Below are 14,953 nucleotides of genomic sequence, written 5' to 3' on the forward strand. Positions count from 1 at the left end.
CACGTAGTCTGTAGCGTAGAGGCTCCGACGTAGGTCCAACGCAGAAGTATAAATCAGCCTTTAACCCGCTCCACGAAACATGACAAACAGTTCCAGCCAAACACCGACAAGAAGGACTTGGGGGCGGGGTTTGGGGGGTTAGTGCGCGGATGAGGAGGAGGGAGGGTCTAGCTAGCCTCCGTTTTGTTTGACAATACTTTAAACGTCAACAAGAAGTGACGTCACCCGACATCGCTTAGAGAACCTTTAAAAAATGTATCCCTTTAATGAAACTTATGTCGCTTTGGATAAAAGTGTCTGCCAAATGCATGAATGTAAATGAATCACTGGAACAGGGGCCATCTAACTGCATCAAAGGATTTCACTAAAGAATTTCACAATTTTCTGGCCACATCATGGATATTAGCTAAAATAACAGAGGTACTGTAGCTCATTCAAACAAAGTTTTCCCAGAACAAATATGCTAAATGTATGCCAAAAATAGCTCATTGTTGAATTTAGGCAGTCATTCCTGAACACCATCTATATCCTGCAGATCTGAGGCTTTGTTCAATAATGTAGCATATGGTAAGATACTGCAAAGCAGCTGGATTTTATCCTAATGATGTGCTGAAATGGATGAATTAACCACTCATGCAGCTCAAATACGATTAATATGCACTTCCTTTAAATATACACCTCTCTGTTCTAATTATAAATATTGAAAATCATATTATTAAAATGCATTAATAAGCAGCATTTTTTAAGCTATTTGATTAAGGTTTGAAGGCTGAAATGTGAAGTAGGGCAAAGCCACCTTGATGTGAGTACAGTCAAGCTTCCTGTGGTGTCCCTCAGGGACCGAGGTGTGAGGAATGTCCCTCTGTCACTCACAGACAGTTCTGGATGATCATGATATATCTGTCAGTTGCCTACAGAAATGGCTCAAAATTCCAGGCCAAATTCACTGCTACATATTCATTCCTTTAGTACTTTGAAACATGCCCAAGCCAAGATTCACTGCCACTATTTTTTCCTGATGTTAAACACAAAATTAGATTTTACACAATGTACTCTTTTCCATGCAATTACAATGAATGGCCTTGAAAAGCCTCAAAAAGATGCAAGCACCCTAAAATGATATAATATAAAAAAGCAGTCCATACAACAAACATGCGACCATAATACCACACTGAAGGGGAAGATTATCAGAGTATAACATTAATTTTTGGTCTATTCCTCTCACAAAGCTATTCTACATGAGCTTCATTTTTATTTTCCGTTTTATGATACATTTATGGTGCTTTTTTAATTTCACAGTCTGTGTTCTAAAAATGGCCACTTTTTTTTTTTTTGGATGAAACATGACCCAGAAATTTCTTCGAGAGTTACACTCACCTACTTATATCTAGAAGAAAAAAATTCTTAACTACAGTTGAAGATTATAAGCAGGGCTCAATGTATTGTGTAAAGATAAAATAATTTTCTATATTGATTTTTCACTGGTGTTTTACCCATATTTTGATTTACACATTGCATTGTGTTTTAGCGTTAAATGAAATGTCCGTAAACTTACCTTTTCCATATTTCCCCACTGTTTTTTTCTTACAGTGAAGAGATATTTAACAAATCATTTCACAAACTTTAATGGCCTCTCTCACCAAGTTTATATCTACATATAGCTTGCATAATAACTGACATATATTGATTCTGAACCACAGGGTAAGGTGTAAAATATACAAATATTTTATTACACAGTTTAAGTGATGAAACTCTGACTGTGTGTTTTGTAAAAGAGAGATAAAAGAGAAGAAGAGAGATTAAAGTTTAAGTGTTAATGAAAAATGTTGGAAGTTTAAGCGTTTGGAGGACTGACAGTGACAATAATGCTAAAGCACTGCCAAGCCACAGAGAGAAAGAGAGACAGGGAATTGAGTGAAAGAAAGAAAAAGAGGAGAAAAATGGGATTAAAATCGGAATGAGTGACTTGGAAAATTAAGGGAAGATATAAGGGAAAAAATAATAATATATGAACTTGACTGAATATGTTCATCTCAAATAAATATGGGTTGAAGAAGGACACAGAGAGGAGAAGAAGTGAGCAACTGAAAGAGGGCAGAGAGAGAGAGGGAGGGAGGGAGGGAAGAAAATGAGAACAAAGCGGTTAGTGTGAGATCTGCCTCTTAGGTCAGCCTCAACTCTCCAGCCTAAAGAGAGGGAGAGAGAGAGAGAGAGAGAGGTTTAATAAAGACCCAACACCCTAGCCAGCACAACAGGCCTTGTGTTTGACGGAGAGCTGTTAAATTCATTTAGGGAGAAAACTTTGTCCTAAATTCGGTCCACAAATAAGAAAGGGGGTGAAAATGGGACAGAAGGAGAGAGAGAGACAGAGAGAGTGACACGGCCACTTACTGACCAACACAAAAGCAGCCACAGCTTGGCAGCGACTGAATACTGTCTCTTTGGCCTGCGGCCTATGTGATCTCACACACCAGCGAGAAACACATGCAAAGACTCCAGATTGAGAACCGATTACTTAAAAACAGTTTTTACTTGTTTAAATGGTTCTGGTTTTGCACAAAAATTCTGGTGCAAAGTAAATGCTCTGCTTTTTTTGACAGTGACACTGCCATAGATAGACCAGTCCTGCACGCGGGGCGGGCGGGTACCCCGGGTGAACCACTAATATTTGATGTAACGGGTGGTATAATATTTACGTTGTCGTTTGCAGTGCGCATGCGGGTCGGGAATCAATAGGCACAGGTAGCCAAGACTATTTCGACTGTTATTACCCACAGATAGGCAGCTGCTTTTAAACGGTCCCGTGCTTATTTGTGTTCACGCTCTGTAGTCTGAAGATTGTCAAAGGTTTCTAATTACAACACAATTTGCAGCATTGAGCATTGTAGCCAGTAGTGCTGCAACTGAATTGATTGACAGCTTCAGTCATTATAAAGGGAGCGCTATTTGCTCACTTTCTAGCCTACATAATCTATTCACAATTTGAATAAACATGTTGTTGTTTTTTCATGCTGCTAAGAGGACCAACGATCACGTATAGACTGTAGAGTTTCAGGAGAGACAACCGCATTTAAATGCAGAGTTAATCCTCTAAAATATCCCTGATATTATATGACAGTAAAGGCTCATATTTGGCTATATATTCTTTTAATTTATGCAGACCTCTAAGCGTCTGTACAGCCTATGATCAAAATAGCCTGTATGGGCAGACTGCTCACATGATGTAGGCAAAAGTTTTGTATTGATTACACGACGGATGTAGCCTGGGAAAACCCAGACAACTTCCGGCAAATTTAGATTTGCTCTGAAAGTTAGTCTGACAAGAGCTCATTCAAGCCCATTTCCAATCCGTCGAAATCGCGGTACCAATCAGAAACGTTGGGGCGGGCTTTACACGATGACGACAGCGCTGGGATTTTGAAGCAGATTTTGTAGCCTAAGGCCCTGTCCCAAATGGCACACTCCGGACTTGTGGACTTCCTCAGAGTCCACACTTCGGTGACGTCATGTAGTGCAGACCTATATTTATTCTATTTATTATTTATTTAATGAATCATAATGCGATCGTATTATTCAGCTCGCTATTATTAGCCTATGTTTGAGACATCAACCACTGGTCGATGATCATAATGTTTGTATAAACTTGTCATAAAAACCGTAATGATAATTACACTTAAATATTTTCTTCTCGGCCATGTTAACAATTGTCCGTGAGCGAAATCTCCTCCCATCCGTTGTCTGATTGGCCTTTCGCAAGGATTCCTGTAGTTAAAGTGCGTGGAGCCTGCATCTATGCGGGCTTCGCGGAAGACCGCTTCAAGGGTACAAAGGGGGCGCTGCTGAGCACACTTCAGAGCGTTAAAATGCTAAATGGGACGGCCTACGGACTCGTAGACTCGGCGAGCACGCGCAATTTAAGTCCACGAGACCGAAAGTCCGCATGAAGTGCGCCATTTGGGACAGGGCCTAACTTACATTACAAAGATGGATGCCGTCGTCGAACATCACTCGTTCGAATCAGCTATCGCGTCTGTTTTAAGCGATTTGAACGTTTCCTTTTAGTTAAAAATCGAGCAAAGAACAACACTCGTAGATGTTTTTCCGCCGCTCTGCATACGTCATCTCCTTTATCGCTCTGATTGGGTTTAGGTCTATCCGCGACGTCCGTTGGTGACGCCCCTCTGGAAATGATTTGTCTATGACGCTTTGCCAGACCATAACTCAGTTACAACTGAGAATGGTCTGGTTTTAACCAGGCTACGACGGATACACTTTCTCCTCTTTTTTTTCTTTTAACTATTCATCCATGTTGGTCAGCATGTCTATTTTTCTTAAATGTATCAACTTAGAATGCCTAAACTTGGTTTGATTGCTTGTGTTACATAAGAAAATAAATAAATGTTGTCTACCTGATGTAGCAGATTTAATGGGGGTGCAGTTCAGGTCATGGCCTTTATGTCAAACGGGCAAGGTACAGAATTATATTAGTGCTGCTGTTGGATAACAGGTCGGGTGTTTTGTTATGTACTGCGGATGCGGGACGGGTGCGGGTTTACCAAACAGGACCCGTGCAGGACTGCCTTAATTTTTTTGAAATTGTGCTTCAAAACACTTTTCTTTTTTATCTAAAGTAGACTTTTCAACACAGGCTCATTGGAAATACGTGACTCAAGTAAAATGTCCAGTAAATGCCGCAAATTTAGTTTTCTCAGAAACAGTGTCTGTGTCACCATTGTATCACGTTGATTAATTCACGTATCACAGAAGTTCAGAAACGGAATGTCCGGCGAGTTGCACTAAAAGGTTAAAGCACGTTTAAAACATTAATCGTGTTTGAAATTAACGTACCCCCAACAGTAAACCCTACCCTAAACTATTTTGATGGTCATTAGAGTGTTAGTCGAGTATTAGTAGACTGTTAGGTTAGGGTTAGAATAAGTTGACAGTTGCAAAGTTAATTATCGTCAGTAGAATGTCTGATGGAGGACCAACACAATAAAGTGTAAGCAAATATTAAACAGACAGTCTATTAATACTCTAATGAGAGTTAGTTGACACATAGGTGCAACATTACTTATAGTTAACAGAATGTTCAAAAGGGACCATCAAGATAAAGTGTAACCACTTAACCAATAATGTGAGCAAAAACAAATGAGATAAAAAGACAATTGCTGAAGCAACCATGCCAATTTATCTTGCTTCTACAAGTCTTTGATATTTTTTAACGTGACTCAAGTTTTTACCGGGACTCGTATCAGAGTTCTCCGCATCATGCATGTTGTACCAGGTTGAGCTACCGATTAAGTTCATACTTTACAAAAGCCATACACATGAAGTGGAATATGTGATGCAAACAATAATGTATTAGTTTACAAATCATGTACTATAAAAGTCTTTTGAGGTCATATCATAGTGTTATGCAAGGAACACAGTATTAATCAATAATCTTACCCTGTAATCCCAATTTGTGTGAAAAGGAACAAAAGTTGTAGTGCTGGAAGGTGGCCCTCCAGGAGCAGGATTCGACTAGGGAAGGGGTAGGCAAGTTCGGTCCTAGAGAGCCGCTGTCCTGCAGAGATTAGCTCCAACCCTAATCAAACACATCTGAATCAATTATCTTCAGGATTACTAAGACTATAGGCAGGTGAAGGTTTTTTTCATTGTTGGAGCCAAACTCTGCAGGACAGCGGCTCTCTAGGACAAACCTTGCCAACCTTTGGACTAGGGTGACCAGAAGTACCCATTTTCCGGGGTCAGTCACATTTTTTGGTGTCCTACTTGTGCTGTCCCCAGAAATGCCCCTGTTTTACAGCATGTTCAAAACACTCCACAAATACACTTAGGCTATACGTCTACATTAATCCGGATACATTTGAAAATGGCGTTTTCATTTTAAAACGCTCTCCATCTACACTAGCATTTTCAGGCGTTTCAGTGTGGATGAGAAACTTTTGAAAAACACCTGAAAACGCTAAATTACTGCGCATGCATAAAACCTCACAAAAGCTCACTGAGATGATACAGATGGAAAAATAAATAATAAAGTTATCGCGCAATTCTTCGGTAACGTATTAGTGTGGTCATGGCCTTAAAAAAATGCCAGACCAACATAGCCCGCTAATAGTATCCAGCTGCAGAACCACATACCAGCAGTTTCAGAACAGCAGAGCCAGAACAGCAGCCACAGAACAGAAGTGATATTAAATGTGTAACTGAATGTGTTTTAAAGTGTTTCCCATTTGACTGTACTATGTGATAATATTATTTCCTTCATGTTCGTGTTGTTACGAATAGCACTTAAAGACAGATGTATGACATATTTAATGTCAAATACTGTACTTAATCATATGAAATTCAAAATAAACATTTAATACAAAGACTTAAACAAGTGAAACATGCATTTCTCTTTATGAAAACCAATAAGACATTTAATTAATAAAATATAACTATAATAATAATTTTAACGTATAAATAGCTCGAGCATTTAATAACTTTATACAAGAAATAATCAACGTAAAACACAAAAACGGTTGACTTTTGTTTTAAGCCCATTGTATCATGGCATTTCTGCAGAAAGATCTCAGTCATCCCTGAAAATGAAATTATTATGATTAATATTAATATCTTTAAAAAAAAAGAGCGCTCACAACTTATATTCTTTAATAATAAATACAAAGCATACAGTAAGTAAGTTCAGTAAGTTCATCACAAAGCCCATTTAAAACACAGAATCCTAAAAGTAATAGAACTGACCACAGGATAAAATATTATATAAAATATTAAACTACCGGTACCTAATTTCTCAAAGCACATGACATTACAATAATAATGAACATAAACAACTTAAAGAGCTCTGACCTGCACCACCTGACCGTTGCAGATTCATTTCGACGTTGTAGCCATTGAAACATAAATTTGAGTCATGAACTGCTCCGAGTATAACGTCACAGGTTTCCATCTCTTAAATGACAGTAGTTATGGCGTAAACGCAGAAAATAACCTTGTTGTTTTGGTTCAGGACGAACTGTAAAAGGTGGCTGCTGTTCGACTGACGTCTGTCTAACTCTGCACAACATGAAATGATTGGATGATCATTTTATGGTCCTACGCCTTCCACAGACGATATTTATATACATATAAATATATTTAGGCCACTTCACTTAGTGATTGCTGACAGGATGTGAAGAGACTTTCAACCAGCATAACAAAAATGTTTTGGAACAAATCGCGTACCTTACCCTGCCTTTAAGCTTTCCCAAAAGATACGCCATAATTCACACACACACACACACACACACACACACACACACACACACACACACACACACACACACACACACACACACACACACACACACGTGGATGAAAGTGCACAATGTAACTGTAACGAATTACTCCCCGATATGTATAAATAAATGTACATTAAAATTACACTTGCAACAGTTACATTTGCTGAAAGCACCTGCTCAAAATTAGGATCAAATCTAAATAATATGACTAGGGATAGTAAAGATTCATTTCCAAAAGCACAAACATAAAATAACATTTGAAAAGTTACAAAAGTAATATTAATATGCAATATTTGAACGTAAATTAGTGCTGTCAATCGATTTAAAAAAGTACTAATTAATCATACATTTTTCTGTAATTAATCGTGATTAATCACACCTAACAAAGTTTTTAATATATTTTTATATTGTAATACTTCCACATTGAATCTTTTCAATAATTTCTCTTTAAATTTCTTTTTTTTCTGGCTTATTTAAAAAAAATGCTTTACTACAGGATACTGCAGGATCATAGTGAGTTTGGTTCTCAAAAAGAGCATCAGCATTTGTTTTAAATGAGCTACTGTTTCTCTGTGGGTTTCTCCTATCTATCAGATCCACCAGAAATCTACCCCTCACTCTTCTATTCATAGGTCAGCTATTTTTACTCTTATCACTTACAGGAGGGGGTTAATCATGTTTTCACATTCCCTGCATCTGAAAGACTCACACCTTTCTCTCAGATGCATAATGTGGGCGCATGTTCACGCTTTTAGGAAAGCTCATACTTAATGCATATATATTTATAATTATATACTATTGAAAAAGATTTTTGAATGTTCTAAGTTGTCCAATAATGATGTGTAAGTTGAATGAATTTTCAAAAATTTAGCTTTACATTGACATTAAAATCTTTTTAGACTTTTAAACCATTTTAGTGAAATGTTTACTTGTCAGGATGTATCAGGACAGATACTATACATTCCTTATGCAATGTGAGCACATGTGTGTGTCTACCTCGAAATGTAGTCTGAGTTCACAAAACATCTTGGACCCCCATTTTTACATTTCTATTAAGCGCTGAAGTTAACACTTGTGATCAGATGACCTCTCCAAAATAGATGTTAATCCCAGATGAAAACCGGGTAATATTATGTAAATCTTAAAATTAAGACTACAAAAAGAAGAATGTATAATTGTACTGAATGAGCACTTAATGTACTGTACGTCATCAAATATTAAAAGTATATTTAAAAAAAAAACTTTGCAGATAATATAATTTTAAAGAACTAAAAGGCCAATTAAGTGTACTTAAAGAGAGTACACTTTCATGGCACACCTTTTTTAAAGGTGCATTTTGTAACAAAATCAAATTATCAAATGTCATGCTTTAAAGTAGCCTACATTTATTTGGATGATAATTTATCATTTTATCTGTAGTGTGTTATTCAATATTACATTTAAAAATAATATATTTTAAATGCACTTAATTGCAACTTCATAGTTACAAATGTGTAATTACAACATTTTAACTAAATAGTTTCAATAGAAATGAAAGTATATTTTAGTTTAACATAAATGCTTTTTCACTACATTTGGTAATACACTTTAACCCTATTTCAAAGACATTAGAACTAATAATGAAATTACATATTCAGATGTAGTGAAGACATCGTTAAAATAGTCTATGTGACTACAGTGGTTAAACCTTAATGTTATGAAGTGACGAGAATACTTTTTGTGCGCAAAAAAACAAAACAAAAATAACGACTTTATTCAACAATTTCTTCTCTTCCCTGACAGTCTTTGACTTTTGCACACAAAAAGTATTTTCGTTGCTTCATAACATTAAGGTTGAACCACCCCACTAAACATTGGACGTCGGATAGACGTGCAGATCATGTCTATATTGGGTCCGTCGGTCCATGACCAATTCTGGACATCTATTCGACGTCCAAACTAGGTCCACTCTTTGGACGTCCAACCATGATCCAACTTGGACATCATATTGACGTTCAACATTTGACCTCATTTGGACGTCTATGACAGATTCAGGAAATTTACATTATTAATATGCAATATTTTTTATTTACAAATATCAACATTGTTGTTATCAACATGATTAATACATATGAATACAGATTACTTAGTTATCAGTTACTGTTCAGTTATCCTTCTGTAAAAGACTCCTATGTATCAGTACGGGTGTGAGCAATATAGCTGTTCTGGGCGACCTGGGTTTGCATTGTCTACTACTTATATGAAAAGGTGCATCATGTACTGGGTAAAATTAGTGTCCATGTCTAATTACCGGTATCCAAGAAAATGTTATAATATGCTTTTTCAGTTAGATGAAGTAGGTAGAAAATCTTGGGTTTCCTGCATTCGAGTTCTATTGTATCTCAACGGTTTTTCTAGTGCTTGGGAGGCTCAAAGTGTAGGTGATATAAGAATATTTACATCTATTCTGAATCAACGATTGAGAGAAAGAGCACAAAATGCATGGTACACATCAGTTCTAGATAATAAGAAGTTGAATATATATTCACAATGCAAGTCAATGGTGGTACGGGAGAGCTACATTGCATCTAACATACAGTTGGTACGATCTCTGTTATTGTTCAGATGCTCAGGGCACTGTTTAGCTATAGAAACGGGTAGATGGAACAATATACCTATGACAGAGAGAATCTGTAGTTATTGTAAATTAACTAATACCTCAGTGATTGAAGACGAGAAACATTTCTTGTATGATTGTTCTTTGTACACTGATCTGTGTAAGAAATATTTGAGTGATCTCACACTTGTGGGTGATGTTTGTGTTGATGTGTCACAGGTTTGTGAGTCGAAGCATGCATGGAGATTGGCATTGTATATGTCATGGAATGAAAAAAAGAGCATCTGTCATGCTATTGTGACTTTGGAACTCTGGGCCGAGAGGCCGTGTATTCCTGAAATAAAACTAACTAACTAATACAGATTACTTATAATTATTTAAGATCATTTTCCAAAAACTGATGATTGTCTGAGACTTTGATTGTCTCAGCAGCAGCTGATAACTGGAGACGCATACAAAGGTGTAATGCTGTAGCTCAAACAGTAGAGCGTTGGCTCTTGCAACGCCAAGTTCATGGGTTTGATTCCCAGGGAAAGCAAGAACTGATAGGAATGTGTAATGCAATTTAAGTCACTTTGGATAAAGTGGGTCAAAAAAGCACACTAAAATTCGGTTAATTGCATGAAGTATAAACAAACATTTTTTAAATTATCATTTTAATTTAAATTAACATGCAATTAGGTGAATGAAAATATGAGTCAGTTAGCAATAAAGTATATAAAGTATATGTTTTTTTCATAATAAGCACTCTAACTATGCTAAAGTGTACTTCTTTTTCACAGACTTATGATGTTATTGGTGAGTCTTTTTAAACAACCAATAGCCAACAGTTTTCTTTAGATTGCTGCAAAAAGGCAGAGCATCCGAAGATGACCCATGATTTTCTTCTTGCTATTGTTAGACGGTGCAGGTTGTATAGTTTAGGGGGAGTGACATTCTTAATTCTAAAGAGAATTTTATTGGACCCAGGGTCCTGAAAGGATCTTTTGGTAAATGTTGGTTCAGTTTCATGTTCAAAGAGATATAGACAGAACTACATCCTGATCACAAGCAGGGCAGCTGGGCTGATCAGACACATTGTCTGAGGTATGTTTGTTACCTCAGCCACTGATGTCAGGTCAGCATTTGTCCTGGATAAATGTCACCCCTAATCAAAAAGAGGAAGCCCTTGGGAAAGAATAGATGCCAAAACAAACCGGCTGACAGTCTGGATTATGTTATATTCTATTCAACTCATTCAGTCTGTACCAGTCTGCAGCCCCAAAGCGTACTAGACCAAAGCTTCTACAAGAACCAATACATAACAGACTGAATTATATAATGTATGTAGTTCATTCATTCACTCAGTCCAACACATACTACACCAGTCCCCAGGCGACCATTTTAAGTGAACCAGACCCATCTTATTCACTTTAATGAACATGAAAATAAACACAAAACACAGTTCATTTGAATACAGATTAATCAAATACTTTTTCAAAGTATACCTTTTAATGTGCATAAACATTCTCCTACCTGAAAACATGGTCAGTTTTGTAATTTCTTGTTAAATATTAGTCTACTTAATATTACAAAATATACATAAACTGAAAATCTTCCCCTCCATCATAACTCTCAAATATTATTTATAATTCAAATGTGCCAAGGGTGTTTGGTGTCAATGACGCAGCAGATGATACAGCAGATGATTTTCTGTAAATTATTTAAATTTTGATCTGTTCTTCACATAAATCGATCAAGTGTCTCCATAAGACCTGGAATATATACTGCACTGTTTATTTTTTTGAGCTTGACCAGTGATACCTCTTAACATTTTCGATCCGAAGGCCTCCTGTTAATATCCAGCACAACGTTTTGGCCCACAATAGGCTATTTTATATATTTCTGCTGTAATCATGGCAAAGTAGCTTTTTGGAAGTAATGATAGGCTATATTAAAGAAATTCATTCATTCATTAATTTTGTGATTCCAGCTTTAAGAACTGTGTGCTTTTCAATATAAACAGTGGTTATTAAGATGAAAAAAAGAAAATTGATTTTGGTTTACACCTTTGTGTTTTTTAACATTTTAATTGGTAATATAAATATATATAAAACCAACAATTTATTAATTTTATTTTAATAATATCAATTAATTTATTTAAATGCTTTTATATTATCCTGAGGCCCCATTGGAAGTTTGCCTTGGCGCCCTGGTTGAGAACGACTGCCCTTTACATCATGTAAAGGGCAGCTCAGATGTTCTGCAAAATATCTAATTTTGCATTCAGAGGAAGAAAGAACTTCATACTGGTTTGGAATCTTATGAAGGTGCGTAAATGATGACAGAATTTTAATATGTGGTGAAATTTTTCTTTGTATAAACTCACCTTGATGGGCGCAATGCTGAATTTAATTTTCCGGCTCGGGGGCGGATCCTCCTCCGTAGGTAATCCAGTAATCTCAGAGCAGCTTGACTCTGGCTCATATACATCATCTTCATCCTCCTCATCCTCAAGCTGGCTACCACCAGAGTCTTCTCCCACTGCGCTGTAGGCACTGATATCCACCAAATCAGCCGTAGAGTAATCCTCCTTCAGAGTACCATCATCATCCTCCTTCTTACTGACCCCCACTGATGGACGAGCGTGTCCATCTTCGCCCTTCCTTCCAGTGCTGGTGATGCCAGACTCCATAGTGTCTCTCTCCAGGGCCTCTCCATTGGAAGTAACTCCCACATTTCCCAAACTATTGACATCAGCAGAAATAAGAGTACCTTTTGCCTCTGTGGCATTGGCCTGTCCTGGCTTACACTTATCTAGAGCCTTGGATTCATTGGAACTAGATTCATCCTTCTCCCCTGTCTTTTTCTCCTCCAAGGACTCCTTATCCAAACATGTGAGACTGTCCTGAAGCTCAGATGCTCCATTAATGCTGCTAAACCTCCCATCTTGTTCTGCCTGGTGTTGGTTAACCCCATCCTCCTTGTTTGCCCCCGAAGGAATGGCGCGTACCCGTTTGGTGATGATTTTGGAGTTGAGGGCACCGACCCGGCCGGTGACCCCGCGCAGAGGCAGAGGCAGCGGGGGCGTGTTGGACAGTCGGTGCAGGTTGTTCCGCAGCTCGGCGGCCCGCTCGAACACGGCGCTGAGCTGGCTGACGGTGGGCGACACAGCCTCGACGGTCCCGCCGATCGCGTCCAGGCTATCCAACGACTCCGTGCTGCCGTTAAAGCGCGCGACCACGTCCAAACGCGACGCATCTTGAAAGCCCGCGGCGCGTTCTTTTTTCAGTAATACGCGATTGGAAGCCGCCTGCTTCTCCTGCAGCTGCTGCTGCTCAAAGATCTTCCTCGTCTCCTGCAGCTTGGAGTACCTGGGCGACGCGTCCGTTTTGCTATCGAAGCGGTTGACGCGGTCGGAGACGCTGGATCCCAGTTTGAGCAGCGCGCTGTGATCCACGTTCTCGTTCAGGCTGCCAGCTCGCGGTAGCGTGAGACGCACCGCTTTGCTGTCGCCGTTCGTCTTTTGCGGGTCTTCAGCCTCGGTGGGTGAGGATGCGCCCATCTGCATGAACATGTTCTTGATGCGGTGCACGTTCGAGCCGTACGTGCGACCGCGGCTGGTGGGCTTCGGCTTGCCATCCTGAGCGTCGCCGTTATTTAAGATATCGTTCGCCGGCTTCAGCGCGTGAATACCCGCTGCCTCGTACGCGTTGCGGTGAGGAGAGGCGCTGCGGAGCGCGGTGGTGCTCGCTGGCTTGGAGGAGGATGAGGATTCGGTCTTCATCATGGTCTGTTAGGCTTCTCCGAGGCGATGCGATAACAGCATCTCTGAGTCGTTGGCCCAGACGTTTTTGTCAGGACAAAACTGTCGCTGATGAACAATAATGTGCTCTGTAATATGATGAAGAGAACGGTGAATTAATTCCCATGAATGCGCGTAGAGTGTCCGTCAGCGGCATGGCACAAGCACCGCACCATCTTTCCGTCTGTGAGAGAAAAAAAAACGCTGATTAATGTGTAAATCACACATGCATTCGTGAAAGACTAAAGGAAAACTAGAACAGCTATGCGCCCTGGTTTTTCACGACAGATTGTGCATTTATAATCCGGATCGTTTTGATCTCTTGATTTAGTCAGCTGCAGATCTCTGCCTTTCCCACTGGTGCTGCAGCAGCGCAGAGATACCGGGTCATAGAGCGCGTCTGATTTCACACCCTCGCAATAGATTTTTAAGGGGTCACACTTTAATTCCTCATACCGGGGCTCCGTAAAATATAACCTGCTACCACTGAGACCCAACATTAGGTTTTCAGTTGTCAATTTTAGTGTTTAGTGCGTAGCCCTACACATTTTTTTTAAATTTCTATTTTATTATTATTATTATACTTTGCTAACTCACGTGATGAATTTGCAAATTCTGGATGTTGTATTTTTTTAAAGTAAGCTACCTAGTAGGCTACCAATATAATAAATTAAAAAAATAACAAATAAAGGTTTCTCTTTTTTGTAGGCAAAATGTTTGTATATGTAGCTAGATAGATTAAAATCCCATATGTTCTATTGTTTTGTCAGATTATTATATTTTTATTCATTTTTGTAATGCAATCATTGAGTCAAAATCATTGTAAGTGTATGCAAAATAACTGTTCAGTCATATGAAAATGGCCAAATCACTTGAATTCTATAGGCTACTACAGCTTAGTTCTCCACAGCTCTACATACAAATATTTTTATATTAGGTATCGACTGCATGACAAGATGTGCTACAATATTTTCAACATTTTATGAAACATTGATTAGATGTGTTATGTTGTTATTTTAAAGATGACTGTTAAACTGCTGGGAGGTCATTTTGAGTATAAGAAAAATGGTTCTAAACAGTAGCCTACCAAATAAATTTTCTTCGGCTTGTAACACTAGAACCCTTTTTGGTGCTAAATAGAACCCTTTTTATAAGTTTGCACAAAAAACCATGCTTCGAACTTGCTATGACCTTAATGTTGTTAAAAAATAACCTTTTCAACAATATTTATTTTCATTAAAATTAATATATTAGTATCTTCAAATTATTAATATTACTATTATT

General features: G+C 38.3%; 1 protein-coding gene across 2 annotated transcripts in view; it reads right to left on the bottom strand.

Annotated features, from left to right (window-relative positions):
* ppp1r9bb (protein phosphatase 1, regulatory subunit 9Bb) overlaps positions 1-14,045 on the bottom strand; it is a 32,712-nt gene extending 18,667 nt beyond the window's left edge. The window contains exon 1 of one of the 2 annotated variants that reach the window (XM_056245804.1): positions 12,254-14,045. In XM_056245804.1, the coding sequence (XP_056101779.1) occupies positions 12,254-13,654 (1,401 nt within the window). In that variant the 5' untranslated portion in view covers positions 13,655-14,045. The remainder of the gene's footprint in view (positions 1-12,253) is intronic. The other variant, XM_056245803.1, reaches the window with a different exon arrangement.
* Positions 14,046-14,953: the final 908 nt, after the last annotated feature.

This window comes from Rhinichthys klamathensis, unplaced genomic scaffold (assembly GCF_029890125.1).
Source record: "Rhinichthys klamathensis goyatoka isolate OS25496 unplaced genomic scaffold, OSU_Roscu_1.1 h1tg000035l_1, whole genome shotgun sequence".
NCBI classification, from domain to species: domain Eukaryota; kingdom Metazoa; phylum Chordata; class Actinopteri; order Cypriniformes; family Leuciscidae; genus Rhinichthys; species Rhinichthys klamathensis.